Source organism: Gigantopelta aegis, chromosome 6, assembly GCF_016097555.1.
Source record: "Gigantopelta aegis isolate Gae_Host chromosome 6, Gae_host_genome, whole genome shotgun sequence".
NCBI lineage: Eukaryota > Metazoa > Mollusca > Gastropoda > Neomphalida > Peltospiridae > Gigantopelta > Gigantopelta aegis.
The window spans coordinates 87,969,724-87,987,614 of NC_054704.1; the positions used below are offsets into that span (position 1 = coordinate 87,969,724).

The window sequence follows — 17,891 nt, forward strand, 5'->3', positions numbered from 1 at the left end:
TCCCCTCAGATCCACCCTGGCTCAGCAGTGATGAAGAATGAATGAATGTTTAAAGACACCCCAGCACAAAAATACACATCGGCTATTGGGTGTCACCAGAGATGAAGATTGCAAACAATACATAAAAAGTAGCCAACAAGAGCAGCTCACCCGTTTTCCTTTGAACTGTCTACACCTGGGATATTCCTTGTCTGGGAAGAGTCTGCTGTCAAACCTCGGCTCTCTCTCGGAAGTAATGCCGTGACACGAACTCACAGTGACCAGGTCAACCCGCCGCTTGTCCAGTGTGTAGCACAGCAGTTCTCTGTGGTAGTAGATTGACTTAGGTGGGCTGAAATCATACATAAAGTAAAAATAGGGCTGAAAATCATACATAAAATAAAAATTGAATTGCAGCTTTTGGTTGTAGTAGATCGAGTTAGGTGGGCTGAAAATCATACATAAAGTAAAATGTGTGTGTGTGTGTGTGTGTGTGTGTGAAGGGGTGAGTGTGGAGGGGTATGGGTGTGTGTAAAAAACCCCAAAAACCTCAGAAGTCAATAATACAGGGTTTTGTCCAGGTAGTAACAAGAGAATGGTGGAATTATTTTAAAACCAGTGCAGCAGTACTTACAGACCTCAAATTTGTCAAATGAAGATCTTTAGAGGGCATTATATGACCAAAAAGTGTCTTAATAAAACATAACATCACCCATGTGTGTGTTAGATAGCCCTAGTGAAAATGTGCTTCAAAATAAAATAAAATAGTGTGAATGATTTCAATATGATGACAGGTAAAAAAAGGCATGGTCATTTTAGCCGTGAGGCTCTATTTAATTTTCTGGACATATATTTGGACATATTACGTAGGCACAGTGGCAATTAAATCCGAGCCTTGTACTTGTCTTACCTATCTGGTGAGAGATTTTTACAGTGTTCGTATCTCTTGTCAAGTTCCTGTAGTTTCTCTTGACATTCTGTTTGTGACCAGGGAAAACAGAACGCGAAGTAAGTTGTAGATCCTCTAAAGTCAGGAAACCGATATGTAAATGTCAGATTAAACTGACCGTCAACTGTCTGGAAAGGTAATTTATTAATTAAACATTGGGATTTGTTCAATAGTTGCCTTTAATACTTAAAACATACTAATTAATTTAGTCCTCTACCATGTGACAGCTGACTACACCTGCCTTATTAGAAATATTAGGTGTAAACCACTTGCACCGGCCAGTGATCCATAAATGGTTCAACAAAGGCCATGGTTTGTGCTATCCTGCCTGTGGGAAGCGCAAATAAAACATCCCTTGCTGCCTGTTGTAAAAGAGTAGTCTATGTGGCGACAGTGGGTTTCCTCTTAAAACCAGTGTCAGAATGACCATATGTTTGACATCCAATAGCCGATAATAAGATAAAAACAGTGTCAGAATGACCATATGTTTGACATCCAATAGCCGATAATAAGATAAAAACAGTGTCAGAATGACCATATGTTTGACATCCAATAGCCGATAATAAGATAAAAACAGTGTCAGAATGACCATATGTTTGACATCCAATAGCCAATGATAAGATAAAAACAGTGTCAGAATGACCATATGTTTGACATCCAATAGCCAATGATAAGATAAAAACAGTGTCAGAATGACCATATGTTTGACATCCAATAGCCAATGATAAGATAAAAACAGTGTCAGAATGACCATATGTTTGACATCCAATAGCCGATAATAAGATAAAAAATCAATGTGCTCTAGTGGCTTCGTTAAATAAAACAAACTTTTTATTAGAAATATTATGTTTCTTTAGTTAATTATGACAATGCACAATCTTTTGATGGATTTATACTCAATACGAATAGCATTGCAGGGTTTTATCACCCATGTTTCAATACTCCAATAATCGGCATCAGTCCCCACCATTCACAAAAGGCTATGTCGGTTTTTATTTCCAATTTTAAACTAAAACATTCCCAATATGAATGTAGATATTCCTTTTGTTGATTATTATATACAGATAGATTTTGAAATCGATACGTAACACTTGACAAAGACCCCTTCCCTCACCCATAACATTTTGTAATGCAAAATAGATATATTAATTTGAAAAAACAAGCATATGACATGGTATTACTCTTTTAAAATCTAACTTGGTTTAACAAGATAAAAATTCCCTCTTTTGTTTTATAAAATGACACAAAAATTCCCAAAGTCAGAGCCATGGGCATCAAGTCAAATCTTAGAAATAAAAGCCTGCATTGTACCACAACAAAATTAAATGTTCATTTAACATTTATATTTTACATTACTACACATTAAAGGGACATACCCTAGTTTTTAAACACTAACGCATATTTTTTTACTATTATAACCGTTTTTGATCACTTAAATCATATTTTACTTAGATTTTATTGTTTAGATTATTAATTTCCGTACATTTGAAGTGTTTTTGGTCATCCTGGTGTTTTTAATATCGCAAAATGCATTTCTCATATTTTAAAAACGCCTGTGTGTCTTAGAAGTAACAGTTATGGAGTCGAGTTTTAGTCTATTTGTAGAGGGTATTTCACCATTTCAAAGTCACAGACTCATGTTTCACTCAATTGTAACTTTATCCAAATGTGTTACAGGTTTGTAGATTAACTAAATTTAGTGTTAATTTTCACATGTTGAAACTAGGGTATGTCCCTTTAATTCACTTTCAAACATTTTAACAATATTTATTTTTAAAATTAACTTTTGTTATTCTATTCTCAAATATACCATCTAGGATTAAACACCACCTTTTCCACCTAGACTTGCTTTCACTTTCACACATTTTAAACACATTTCTATCAAAATAAATTGTTATTCTATTCCCAAATTTACCAACTTGAACTAAACACTACATGTACCTTTAAGGTCTACACGTTTCTTACTCTAATTTTTTTTTTTTTTTTTTAAAGAACAGTTGGTTATTCTATCTGTACCTCATAAACTGGTCTGTCTCGGATGCGTTCCCACTTGTGTTTGCCTGGCACTGTCCGGGTGAGGGGGGCGTACCCCTGGCTGTATAGCTTGCCCTGCCGGTTCATGTTGAGAATGTTTATCTTGATCAGACGGCCTGGACTCCAGCCTCGCACTCCAAAGTAAAACCACGACCTGGAAACAGTGAATTCCAATTCACTTTGCATGTAACACAAAATTTGATTAACTAATCAAATCCATTTGCGGTAGTAAAACCAGCATAACCTGTTGGAAATTTGGGGGATTCCTCAAGAACCTATTTACATATTCATATACTACTTCTTGCTGTTTAGTTAGATGTACTTAGCCTACTTTAAAAATACCAATGTTGAATCTTTTTCTGAAGCAAAATGCATTCTCCTCTACATTTTATGCTGTTTATAAACGTTTGTGTGACATCACCTGTATGATGCTGACAGGAATGCAGAAGTAAATAACGGCAACTATGCCGAATTATTAATCTTCGTAATCAAGCACTAGTTGTCGTGACGAGTATTCGTCCGAACCCCTTGAACCCCCCAGCCTATGCCCCTGGTCTAATTTTAAAACCACTCTGGGATTGCTGTTAATGCTAATTAGGCAAATACCGTATTCTGATTGGCTAAGAACAATGACCTAGATTGACATCTATCTGTATAGCTAGCTGAACAGTGTCACACACGTGTATACGCTATTGAGTTTGTTGTTAATTGCTGTTGTCTTCTCAGCATTACATTTTGGATGTAGATAAACAGAATTGGTAAGTAATTGTAACATAGAAGGTGTGTTTTTGATAATTAGATACTAGTAAAACAAAATTTTAATTAATAAATAATTATTATTTATTAATAACAAATGGAACATTAATTAATAGATGTTGTACTGAAAGTTTTTTGTTTTCTTCCTGGTTCATTTAATTATTAATATTTATTATTATTATTATTAATTAATTTTTTAAACAAAACTGGCCCCTTGTCTGGGAATAAGCCCACTCCATGCTATGGTTACAATGAGTTGTCTTGGCCCCCTGGGTTTATTTCCAGTCAAATATGTTAGGAGCACCAGTTGTATTACGTGTAAAAACAGTTTTTAATTGGTTTGCACCATAATTATTTTATAAGGCAAATGACTTCAAATACAATAGTAGTGACCAGTTTTTGTTAACATTGTGTTCATTCTGAAAAATGATTATTTAAATGATTTTTAAAAAGAAAATGCATTTATTAAATTAGAATGGGGATAACTATGTTGCATTTGACCATTTGCGAATGTTAATGTCCATTTTATCATCTCCGCTCTGCATCACTGGTAAAATTCAATGGTCAAATACAACATAGTTATCCCCTAAATTATTAATAATCCATAATCAGAATCTATACTGGTGATTATAACTTCATGGAACCACCAGTCCTCACCATAACAAACAAGAAGAGGTTCGTGTTCATCTCTTACTCTCCAAAAGAGATTTCCCAGTCTGCAGCTGTTTGTTTGTGCACACTGCACGTGCTTTCGCGACTCGACTTGGGAATCCTTCACTTTTGTTGTTTTTGTCAACGAAGTGAAGTTTTCTACTGGGATGTATGCAGCCATTGGAACTGATTGAACGCTGGAACGCTTCTCGTTTCGACAGTCTGCACCACCAGGTTGGATTCTTTTTTAGCGAGATTCCTTGCCTCCACGTCATTTCTCTGTCTGACTATGTTGACTTGTATTTTTCATGACTCGTATGACAGCCATTCTGCAGAAAGCCACGGTTGTTCGCGTTTAGTCTCTACATATCCGAGCCTTTCCTAGGAGCACTGGAAGATTAACCGCCCCACTCTAAGAAGAAATAGGAAGCGGGGTCGGCCCCATCTACTCTTTTTCTAGACTTTACTTTGTTTTATTGTGATACCATCTCGTATCCTCCGGAGTCGGGCCCGTCCGCACCACTATACCAACCCATGACAACTGGACTATACCCTAGTCTGATACTCTCTCTCGTTCAGACGGATCCGGCTTCTCAAGATCTGTATTTCAACACAGCACTACATCTTCAACGTCTATTGACTGTTAATCTAGGGTTTTTCTTGACGGGATGCAACCCATCTCATCCCTACAAGCTGTGCACCCTAACGGCCTTAACGAGGCCTCTCACGTGGACATATAGATCGGACTTTAAAACTTTTAGACCTTCGTTCAAAAGTTTATGTCGAAATTACTTTCTTTTTTTAATATTATTAAATAGTCCGATCCTCTCTTCTTTATTTTTGGACTGTCCTTCTAAAATGCTCCAAATTATATAAATATTTGACCGAACAGCCAATTCTTTTTATTTTTGGCTTGTAACTTTTTTCTTTTTTTAAAAATTCTATTAACTTTTTTACTAATTGCTATTTTCAAAATTCTGCCCATTTTCAACTCTACACCCCCCCCCCCCCCCCCCCCCTCCATCCCGAGTCAGGCCACCGATCTTATCTAATTTCTTTTTGACCACCCGATCTAATATAGCGACCAAATTTAATAGTAGAATTTTCTTTATTAACTATATTAGAGATGTGCATCAAAATTTTAAAGGCCCACAATTTAATTTTTGGATGTAAATTTCAAAATTGTCCGCTTTTTTTTTTTGGTCCCGGGACAAGCCCCTGGCTATCCAGAAACAGGCCCCGGGACGGACATGCTCGAAACTCTAGTGGTATATGAGCATGTAAAAATTATTCATATACACATCAAAAGAGAGATTGTCATATAAACAAGGCATCATAATAATTATATATCATAATTTTAGTTACTTCTAATTCTACCATAAACTTTTTCAGGGCACTGTGATAAACATCAATAGGTGTAAATTCTATAAACCAAGTTTCATTGACTTACGACTTTTAGTTTAAGAGAAACTGATATAAACTTGAAACTTTAACTAAAACGTTGATGCCACTGCCACTGCTGCCCGAAATGTAATGCCTATATCTTAAAGGTGAGACAAAAAGCTACAAACAGATACCTATTTGCATTCTCAAACTCAGTTCCAGAAGCATCTGGTTTGGTCCACACATTAAACTCATAATCTGGTTTGATTTCCAAAGCGCTCGGAAAACTGGGTTCACCTGTAATGAAATAAAAATTAAACTCATAATCTGGTTTGATTTCCATACCGCCAAGAAAACTGGGTTAATCTGTAATAAAAGTAATTAAACTCAATCTGGTTTGATTTCCATACCGCCCAGAAAACTGGGTTCACCTGTTATAAAAGTAATTAAACTCATAATCTGGTTTGATATACTGCCCAGAAAACTGGGTTCACCTGTAATAAAAGTAATTAAACTCATAATCTGGTTTGATTTCCATACCACCCAGAAAACTGGGTTCACCTGTAGTAAAGTAATTAAACTCAATCTGGTTTGATTTCCATACCGCCCAGAAAACTGGGTTCACCTGTAATAAACGTAATTAAACTCAATCTGGTTTGATTTCCATATCCCCCAGAAAACTGGGTTCACCTGTAGTAAAAGTAATTAAACTCAATCTGGTTTGAGTTCCATACCGCCCAGAAAACTGGGTTCACCCAAAATGTAAAACAACTAGGAGATCATAATTTTCTTTTTATCTCTTGTTCCAGCCAGTGCACCACAACTGGTATAACAAAGGTTGTGGTATGTGCTATCCTACCTGTGGGATGTGCATATAAAAGATCCCTTGCTACTTATGGAAAAATGTAGTGGGTATCCTCTCTAAGAATGTACATCAAAATTACCAATGTTTGACATCCAATAGCCAATGATTAATAAATCAACATGCTCTAGTGGTGGTGTTAAACAAAACAAACTTTTTTCTCTTTATCTGTGACAATGTCATATACATTATAGTGCAATTATAGTAAAAATTATACAATTCTGTAATAGATGGATGGTTGAATGGTTGGATGGATGGTTAAATGCAGGGGTGGAAAATTATTCTATAAATGTACTTGCCCGAGGGCAAGTAAAAACTAAAAGGTTACTTGCCCTGAATTGTACAATACTTGCCCAGATTTTTATGTGATGAATGTTGAATTTTTAAGTGAATAACATATATAAAGAAACTTTTTTGATTTGCATGATCTTATTTGTTTACTTTAATCCACTGGTTTTGTTTAAGTTCTGGTCCACCTTCAGCCGTATCAGATTTTAAAGACAGGATAGGGGTCATCCATTTAGTACGTACGCACAATTTTCCGATTTTTTGCACCCCCCCCCCCCCTTTGCGTACATACGCAAAAGATCGTCAGTCAGTACCAGTAAATGTAGACAATGCCACCGTCGATGTCATCATGGTATACTATAATTAATGAATACTGCTCATTGTACAAATGTATTAAACAACGCTTGACGACGAATAAAATGTTTCTAAATGTATTATAAACCAGAATGTCTGCTCTGTTTTAATTACAAAAAAATTCAAATCATGTTTAATGATTTAATCACAAAACTATAAAACTGGAACTAACTCGGAACTATAAACCTAAAAGTCGGAACTTAGTACCAGTAGGTACAACTTTTTGGGGCACATGACAACAAAATATTGATAAACAATAGGACTGCCTAGATCAATGAGAAAATTTGTAGTGTTATTCATCCAATGCCTCCCAAGGTACACCAAGGGCCTCAAAAATATTTCTGTAGATCGGCGGTGCAAATACAAGCTCTGCTTCCTCAGTTAAGACTGCGTCGCCGTTGAGGTGTTCAGGATCATCATGAATGGCCTCATAGGCATCCGGCCCTTCATCCATTGTTTCAACCGTACACCCTCCTCCACGGCGATGCCTGGTCACTGACGCTATTGATGGGAAATAGATTCCACACTTCTTGCACACACGCCCATCAATGTCCTTCATTATTGTAGGGCAGTATGAATCGTATGGGATCTCCTTGTATATCTTGAGTACTTGGGGTACACGCGATGTCAAAGCCATTATCTCCCATAGATTTGGATACATATCTGTTGGGCGGACATCTTTCGGATCAGGAATAACTGGCCCTGAATTAGAAGACCTTTTTGGTACTGGGGCAGGCAGGAAACGACCAGGGAATATGTCCGTCCACGATGTACGCATTTCCCCACAGCAACCGACGGAGGCGCACTTTACAATGGTGAGAGTGTACTGGCTGATACGACAGTGCTTCGCCACCCAGGCTTCATCAATGTCGTTCACAGTCAAGGATTTATTTTCAACGAATTCTGCTAATACTGGATAGTCATCTAGGGTCATATAAGCCTGCAAGAACTTCGGCCGCATTCCTAAAGTTTCGTCTCTCCAGCTCATCATCAATAGTCATAATTATCACCACCGGAGGCCATTTTCTTGGCCATGCATGCGTGCGTCAAATGACACAAAGGTCATGCAGTGGAATGACGCAAAGGGTTAGTATGGCGAACAAAACAGGCGCCGACGATCTAGAACGTCAGTAAATAATCAAATTAACTATATATATATATTTTAATTTTACCCTAATAATACCCCCCCCCCCCCCCCCCCCCCCGCCGTACGCAAGCGTACGCAAAATGGCTCTTAAATTTTCAACCCCCCCACCCCCCCAAAATGCGTACGTACTAAAAGTATGCCCCCATATGGTGTGTACCCTGGGCACTTTGAATCCACTCCCTAACAGCAACTCTAGGGCAGAAATCTCTCAGTGTCTTGGGTCCATGTGTCATTATTGTCAGAGTGTTTTCAAGTGCCTCTTGGTTTAGAACAGTCCCGTGGTTCGTCTTGACTAAGTTCATAATAAAGAACATTCTGTCACATATAGCTGTGCACGGGCTCATTACGAACATCAGTTAAACTAATTTGCAGATTATTTTTGCATTAACGCTCGGGAATTTACAGCAAACAGAACACTATTGATAGGTGGTTGCACATAACTAATTAAAACACGTTATCGATCTTTCGTTATTTTGTTGAGTAAGTTATGCACTTTACTAGTTAAATGTATTTTAAGACATAAATACAGGTGAGCCACAGAAATTTTCCTAGCTTAAGATAAGTATTTAAAATAAATAAATTTAAAAATTCCTTACTTGTCCACAGGCAAGCTGGGTTACCAATATTTGTTGCCCAACCATGAAACATTACTGTAAACGGGAGTCGGGCAATGGTATTTTTCCACCCCTGTTAAATGGTTGGTTGAATGGATGGATTTTTGACTGGATGGATGGATGGATGGAATGAAAATACAATGTGGATACCCCAAACTATGAATTTCTGTAATAAAACTACAAATAATGATGCAATTATACATTTATTTTTAAAGAAATCCTAAAGGCAAAACATAGTGAACATAAAATTAATGTGTCTAGTCAGTTTATTTTTGTGCCGACAGTGCCGAAAAATACATCCTTTGGCCTAGTATGTTAAACAGGTTTTAAAAAATGTATTTCTATAATAAAACTATAATCATGAAAACTGAAAACATACCTGCATTATCGTCTTCATCCCTGAGCACTTTCTCTACCCGAGCCAAGTTGCCGGAGTCGATTTTAGACGTGAAGACCAGATTGCCAAACCGAAAATCCATCCTGTAAGTCATTTTAAAAAAAGGTTAGTTACATGCAACCCCTCAACGTGATGTGCCGTTGCATTTACCAGGTAAGTGGAGTGTTAGCAGAGCGTGACTATCAGAATCACTTACCGATCACTGTGGCATTGTCTAAGAAACTCAATATTAATATATCATTCATGTAGTGGGCCACCTCAATCGATGGAGAGACAGCGTTTTTCCTCATTGCAGTGAATGATATTCTCAATGTTATAGATTACTGTTTCCTGAAGTCGTTAGTGCAGAACTGATGGCGTGACAAAGTACCGGTGAAAATACTTTGGCACAAATGTGTAAACAAGTACTTTTAACAGTATACAAAGACACGTTAGTTTGAGTCTGGGCCCCACGCAAACACAACTATTTAATTTTTATGTTTATGTTTTATTTAATGGAAAAATATAAATCAACTGTCAACTTTATTAAGACAGAATGACTGGGTGATAACTGGGGCTGATGATATTTACATGACATTGTATTAAATCAATAATTGTGCAAATTGATATACCCCCCCCCCATATATTACAACAAAAAACCTGAATTATTCAGTTTAATATGGTAATGGATAGCAACAAACATGTTTGGATTATTGACACTTCAATGAGTAAATCTCTGTAGCTAGCCATATGATATATATGCTATAAAAACAAATAACCGCATGTTTAGTGGTCCTTTATGATGCAACACGATATAGAACATCACAACATGTATAGACTAATCTACATTTTAATATGTATAATAAAAAAAAAAAAAAAAAAAAAAAAAAAAATAGAAGAGACATTCAGTAAATAGTACCTATATTAAGTCAAATATACCTTATTACATGGCAATTAATGAACACAAACAAAATACAATGTATTTCATTAAAACAGCAAAACTAAAAATTGAAGAACTGAAAATAAAAAAACACTGGTTACAAACAGTGTATGAAATATGTCAACAGCAATATGTCACATCAATTATTTAGTAATTTGCACTTCAGCTATTTTCAAATCAGTTCAAACCTTTACTGCAAACAAAACATACACCAAATAAAAAAAACTCCATTACCAATTGTCTGTTTGTCTGTCTGTCTCTCTCTCTCATCCTTGAACTTGGGTTGATCTCAATATTGTGTATTTAAATTTTTAGCTTAGCTGTTATTCTTACTTTTGTGTTTAATGGTGTTTAAACCCAACACAAAATGGTTTATGATAATAAGTTTCACAAGCAGCTTATTTTTGACAATATTCTAGATGTATCAAGAATTCCTCATGTTCAAGAGTGACATTACATATTATATCAAAAGCTTTTATCCATGTTGGTATCAATTTTGTTTTGCATTTCTGTTGAAAAAGTTCACACTATACGTTATTTAACAGGGCTTTAAACTGCACCAAAGCTGAGGTGTGCCTAAAATAAGTAAGCCCAAAACAAGCAAGTACAAACATGCTAACCTCAAAACATTTCACCTCAAAATCAATGGAATGTTAAGCTGTTAATTAGATTAACTTGAAATGTATTTTCAAATATGTACAACTCCTTACCAGCTGGCAGCTATTATTAACATTACTGCAGTGAAAAAACCCTTAGTGTGCTCAGAACCGGGGGTGGGATGTAGCCCACTGGTAAAGCACTTGCTTGATGCGCGGTCATCTAAGATTGACCCCTGTCAGTGGGCACATTTCTCGTTCCAGCCAGTGCACCACGAATGGTATATCAAAGACTGTGGTGTGTACTATCCTGTCTGGAGGATTGTGCATATAAAAGATCCCTTGCTACTAATGGAAAAATGTATCAGGTTTCTTCTCTAAGACTATATGATTGTAAAAATTACCAAATGTTTGCCATCCAATAGCCGATGATTAATAAATCAATGTGCTCTAGCTAGTGGTGTCATTAAAGAAAACAAACTTTTTTTGTGCTCAGAACAGACAAAAAGGCCTATTGTGCCCAAATTAGTGAGATCAAAAGTCCCGTCTCATATCAAGACTACTTTCTACAACTGCTTCTTGATTTCTAACATTTGTGTCCAAATTAAACTTTTAAAAGCAAAGACTGTTTTCCACCACACCAAATAAAACGAGTTGGTGTGGCAGAGTTCATCACATGCTCACTTGGACTAAAATTTATAGTCTTTGGTCTCTAACTCATGATAATTTTAACACCTGAAGAAAGACACTAGGCCAATCAATACTGGTCAGTCTATTTTAATATAATGTACTGTACTGGTATACAGTACTCTTGTTTATAAGTAAATGTGTATACTGAATGCCATATAAACATGCATATGCTGATATTGTTTACAAGTACAGGTGTATTAGGATTAAAAACATATTTTGTATTACTGAATGCCATAACTTGATAATAAAGTCAAAACCAGACAAAAAATGTTTACCACTTTGTAGTTAAATATCAGGTGATGACATTACATAATTATATATTTTTATTTGAAATAATTTAAATTTTATGTAAAATTATTGAAAATCTTGCAGTAAAATTGCTTTTGAAGAAAAAGGAGCTTGAGTTTACTCCCTTGAAAAGTGACACAATTCGTTCAATTTTCCCCATTTGTATATATGTATGTAGTGTGCATACTGAAAATGATGTAGAATGACATTACACATGAATAATGATGTCATCCTTGTCCCAAATAAAATGAAGGTATTTTGTAAGATGCTTTTCATCCCTTGCGTGAATGCAAAACCGGGAATAACACTTTTTACGTTATATGGAATACAAAGTATACAGTAAAATAGACTTAAACCACATAGCTCATACTTTTGTTACAAAGTTACCTTTATGGCATCATTTTATGATTTTTAATAAAATGTACAGAAACTTCTTTATTTACAGATAGATATTTACAGTCTTAATTGACTGAAATATGCCCAACAAATATTGCCCTAAGAATTCTTTATCGTTTCTGTGTCCTACATCCGATTAGGGTACAAATAAATCTGTCCATGCCATACATGCATAGACAGTCTGATAACGTCTTCCACAGACTGTATGTCTCTTGTCCTAATCTAAACATATTAACAGGCAATATTGTACTTCCTATTTTGAGCCCTGTGGTTATTACCCACCGTGTAAATATCTACCGGTAGCTGTGTCACATAAATACCCTACACCACCACCAGGTATGCATAGAACTTGTATGTCATTGGAAAGGTCATGACATCATTTTTGTAAGTGCTATCATCTACCCTTGCCATAACTATATGGAACAACTTGTTTTATTATTTGGAAGTGTTTGTGACAGTCTCAAATGAATTGATTTAAATGATCAAAGTTGATGGAGTTGTTGGGAATCGGTTGGAATTTCATCATCATCATCATCGGTTGCACGAACCGATAAACTATAGATTATGCAATCAAACAGAATTATATGAAGATAAGTATTTGAATTATAAGCACTGTGCAACTCTTGTCTTGTTCACCAGAACAGACACTACAAATCGCTAATTTATAATTTTTCCTTATTAACTCATTATGAAAACAAACCCCAACCCACATCAATTCCATCAGATAAACTGGACAAAAAAAAATAGTTGACATTATTCCACACAATTGATTATGGACTTTTATAATCGATCGTTACACAGCTAAACCAGTCGATTTTTAATTATAATTGAACACTGGAACATCACTACCTGTAGTCGATGGCAACACAAGAACAAGACAATGTCCATATTGATCACACTAGTTCACTACAAACAGCCACTTCCTGCTCTACATTGTTCTCCATTGGTCAGACCCCGCTGGAACCACTCAATGAATCCAATGGCCAAGTGTTGTGCTGCAGTCGAGCATTGTACAGACTCAAGTGTGTGTGTTTTACTTACTGTCATCCGATCATAGCTGATATATATATATGTACGACAGTCAATACAAAGACAAGATTATAATAGTAAATAAAGCACACTTGAAATATTCAATATCTAACAAGTCTTATTTATAGACTGGGCACACAAGGCTCAAACTGGAAAGAATATAGTTTTAGCCCATTTTTAAAAATATGTAGTGTATTTTCTTTCTTTTTTTCTTTTCTGTTTTTTTAATCCCACTTCCCCGTTTTCTTTCTCTCCTTTGAATTCCATCTCATTCCTTCCTGATCTGGCAACTCCTCTTATCTTTCAACTTCTTTTGCTGTCCACCTCCACATCCCAAAGTCCTTGTCTCTCCAACCATGACAGGTGCTTGTCTGTGCCACACATCTGCCATTAGTGTATTTTCTTGAATTTGATAGAAAAAGGGCCAATTTATCCAAATTTTGATTAGCCAACCACTAAATGCTGTAGTCACTTTGTATAAAAATTTGCAATTGGCTAATTTGGCATTTGGCAAGGTGATCCCTAGTACATAAAAAAAAAAAAAATCACACAATTATGATCTATATTTTCTATATAAAATATATAATGTTACAAAGTGTTTACCTTAACTGAATGAACCCAATTCCATTTGTTATCCTCCAAAGATTCTAAAAAAAAAAGAAGTCTTCTAGTAAATTAAATTATTTGGTTGTTACATTTTTATGAGTATACATATAGCTGAAGGTATGTTTTACATTTCAAAGCAAAAGTTGATAAATAATTTTGGAGGTATGCAAATCTGTTTCCATTAGTAGCAGAAATCTTTTATATGCCCTATCCAACAGACAGGATAACACATATCTCAGCCTTTGATATACCAGTTGTGGTGCATGGGCTGGAATGAGAAATAGCCCAATGAGCCCACTGGTGGGGATCAATCACAGACCAATTACATATCAGGCGAGCATTTTACCACTGGGCTACACCCCCCCCCCCCCCCCCCCCCCCAAAAACAACAACCTCCCACACCCAAACAACAAAAAACGACACTCCATGAGAGTGCATTGATATTGCTCACGGAGGTGAAAGATTCTTCCTTCACCGTTATTCCTGAACAGATGCCATGTTACTTAATTTTCACACTGTCAATTGATTTAGAACTGGTAAATAATTAATGCAGAAAATGAGTGAACCACTTGAAAAACATCAAGTAATTGATATGTCAATAGTAGAGCATGCTTTGATCATCAATGATAGTGTATGTGTAGCTGTTTTATGCAGCTTGCTTGCTAACATGTTGCCTGGTTCTTTCGCATCACCCAGACCGCACGAGACCAGGTGAAGTGAACTAAAACTTCACCTTCATCAGCCTGACTGCATCCTGTTGCTATAGAGAATATAGAGAAATCGATGTTGCCATGTAAAATTATGATAAGGCGTAGTAAAAAAAATGGTTTGGTTCCGGTTACCCGACCGTCCCTAGATTTTTGGTGCCGACCCTAAACTTTTTAAAACCTTTTCCCCCCTCCTTTTTTTTCTCTCCACCTGTTTTATTTAATAATCCATTAATATCAATCCTAATTTTCGTCGACTCTAAAAACAACAACTGCAGAGAGATGCCACGAGATCTGTCAGTCCAAGATCTCGTTACCAGAAGACCATTCCCAGTCTGGAGCTCCACGCGGTAAGACGTGTTTGTTTCGCTTGTGCACACTGCACGTGCTTTCATGTGCTCGACTTGGGGGTCCTTCATTTCGTTGTTTTTGGCAGCGAAATGAAGTTTTCTACTGGGATGTATGCGGCCATTGGAACTGATTAAATGCTTCTCGTTTCAACAGCCTGCACCACCAGGTTGGATTCTTTTTTAGCGAGATTCCTTGCCTCCACGTCATTTCTCCGTCTGACTGTCGACTTGTTTTTTTTCGTGACTCGTATGATGGCCATTCTGCAGAACGCCACGGTTTAGTCTCTACATGTCCGAGCCTGTCCTAGCAGCACTGGAAGATTGACCGCCCAACTCTAAGAAGAAATAGGAAGCGGGGTGGGCCCCTACTACTCTTTTTCTAGACTTTACCTTGCTTTATAGTGATACCATCTCGTATCCTCCGGAGTCGGGCCCGTCCGCACCACTATACCAACCCATGACGACTGGACTATACCCTAGTCTGATACTCGCTCTCATTCAGACGGATCCGGCTTCTCAAGATCTGTATTTCAGCACAGCACTACACCTTCAACGTCTATCGACTGTCAATCTAGGGGTTTTCTTGACGGGATGCAACCCATCTTGTCCCTTTAAGCTGTGCACCCAAACGGCCTTAACGAGGCCACTCATGTGGACATATATCGGACTTTAAACTTTTAGATCTGCGTTCAAAATTTTATGTCGAAATTACTTTTTTTTTAAAATATTATTAAATAGTCCGATCCTCTCTTCTTTCTCTTTTTAATTTTGGACTGTCCTTCTAAAATGCTCCAAATTATATAAATATTCGGCCGAGCAGTCAATTTTTATTTTTTTTGGCTTGTAACCTTTTTATTTATTTTTATTTATTCTATTAACTTTTTTACCAATTGCTATTTTGAAAATTCTGCCATTTTCAACACACACCCATCACCCCCCCCCCCCCCCTCCCCCTCCATTTGTTAACTTATTTTGTTAATTTTTATTGACATCTTCATTGTGTTCATGATGTACATTTTGTTACTGCAATACTGGCAATGAAATAGGCCGGGAAGATCAGTGTTGCTGCTGTAGTTGTGAGGGGGTGTAACCATGTTGTGGATCAGACCTTTTCAATGAACAAATTAGTGTGATATTTTAGTGTTATCATAGTTTATAACCGTACCGTGTAGTATTAGACTTGGGTGGTGTTTACATTAATAGTAATACCGATTGTGGTTGGACTAGGTTTCGACATGTTTTTTTATTATAGAAAATAATTAATGATTCTCAATAGAGTATGTATTGTCAGTTGCACTGTAACAAAGAAAGAGCTTTTAATATATTAATCTGCTATACTATTCAGGAAATATTAGCTTGAAAATGGGGGGGGGGGGGGGGGGCAGGGGAGAGAGAGAGTTTTCCCTACCTACCTACCCTATTTGTTTCTGGCATGTAACAGGAACCAAACAATTTTTTTTTACTTGGCCTAAGTGAAGTTTTTAGGGTGCTTTTGGTCATACTCCCCTGGAAAATATATACTGGGTAAATTAAAAAAAGGCCTGTGACTTGTGAAGTGCAACCTTTAATAATCCTATTTTCATATACAACTAATAAATACTTAAATTTCAGTGTAATTTGTTGAATGCAAACTTGTTTGCTTTCTTATTTGCACTAAAATATTGTATTTTGATCATAAAAAGTGGTATTGTTTATTACAAATACTAAATTATTGTTTTACACTATCTGTATGAATTTCTCGCTGCAGCCAGTGCACCATGACTGGTACATCAAAGGCCGTGGTGCATATAAAAGATCCCATGCTGCTAATTGAAGAGTAGCTCATGTGTGGTCCTTAACCATATGTCCAACGCCATATAACCGTAAATAAAATGTGTTGAGTGTGTCATTAAATAAAACATTTCCTTCCTCCCTTCCATATGTATAACAGGGCTTTAGATTTGGCCACAAAGAATTATTTTTTTGTTCTGAGAACAGAAATGTCTTTTTAGCACAATAATGTTAATAGTTATTCACAACAGTTGAAGGGTTATAGATATTCAGAAATGCATTTAAAGTTATTTTTATCAAATTCAAGCATACCGTAATATTTCAAATGGATTGTTTTGAGGTCAGTTTGTTTGTACTTAAGTTACGTTTATTTTTAGGAATACTTATTTTGGGCAGTGTTTTGGTGTAATCTAAAACACTGAACAACAAAATGCATTACCATTCAAGTGGAATTGCATGGTCAGTTTTACATAAACTTAAAGACACAAATACAAGATGATTTTCTGAGCAGAGACCAATTAGACAAGAAAAGTCAAGTTTTGCCCCAAAATCCGAATGAAATCCGATGTGAGGGTTTAATTACTATTGGGCTGAGTACACTTATGCCTCGGTCACATATGATGCTGCCGCCGCACGGTTCTGCGGTCTATTGTTTGTAGATAGGATTTTGACAAATCGTTATTTTCTAAGCATAAAAAAAATTCACATTCAGTGTTGCCATATATAAAACTATCCAATTTAGTCCTAATAACACCTCTGACTCGTAAAATGTCTTCCTACTGGATTACATAACGCAAAGTTCTATGACTGGAAGTGCTAGAGTAGACAGCGAATGCATGCATCAATACACACGATGTCAAAATCGATTGTAGGAAAGAAAGAAACAGGAAAGAAAGAAACAGAAAAAAAGTAACAGGAAAAAAAGAAACGGAAAGAAAGAAACACTACATTTTTACTAAAATTCCTTGACCTATCCAATGGGTTCTTTAAATGTCTCAATTATCATTGTCTTTAAGAAGCCCTTCTCTAATTGACCCATTCAAAGGATAATCCCTTCTCTTTATGTCCTGAGATCTATCCCTTTATCTTATCCCATATATGGCTTCCCAGATGGCTTCCGTTGGCC

General features: G+C 36.4%; 1 protein-coding gene across 5 annotated transcripts in view; it reads right to left on the minus strand.

Moving 5' to 3' along the window:
• Positions 1-17,891, minus strand: part of LOC121374890 (cytosolic carboxypeptidase-like protein 5) — a 44,045-nt gene that overhangs the window by 20,067 nt on the left and 6,087 nt on the right. For all 5 annotated transcript variants that reach the window (XR_005958258.1, XM_041502012.1, XM_041502014.1 and 2 more), the window contains exons 2-7: positions 13,936-13,979; positions 9,397-9,497; positions 5,947-6,049; positions 2,945-3,116; positions 890-1,056; positions 151-331 (exon numbers count right to left, since the gene is read on the minus strand). Coding sequence is in view for 4 of the 5 variants with exons in the window: in XM_041502012.1 (XP_041357946.1) it covers positions 151-331; positions 890-1,056; positions 2,945-3,116; positions 5,947-6,049; positions 9,397-9,496 (723 nt within the window). In the remaining variant the exon portion in view is untranslated. The remainder of the gene's footprint in view (positions 1-150; positions 332-889; positions 1,057-2,944; positions 3,117-5,946; positions 6,050-9,396; positions 9,498-13,935; positions 13,980-17,891) is intronic.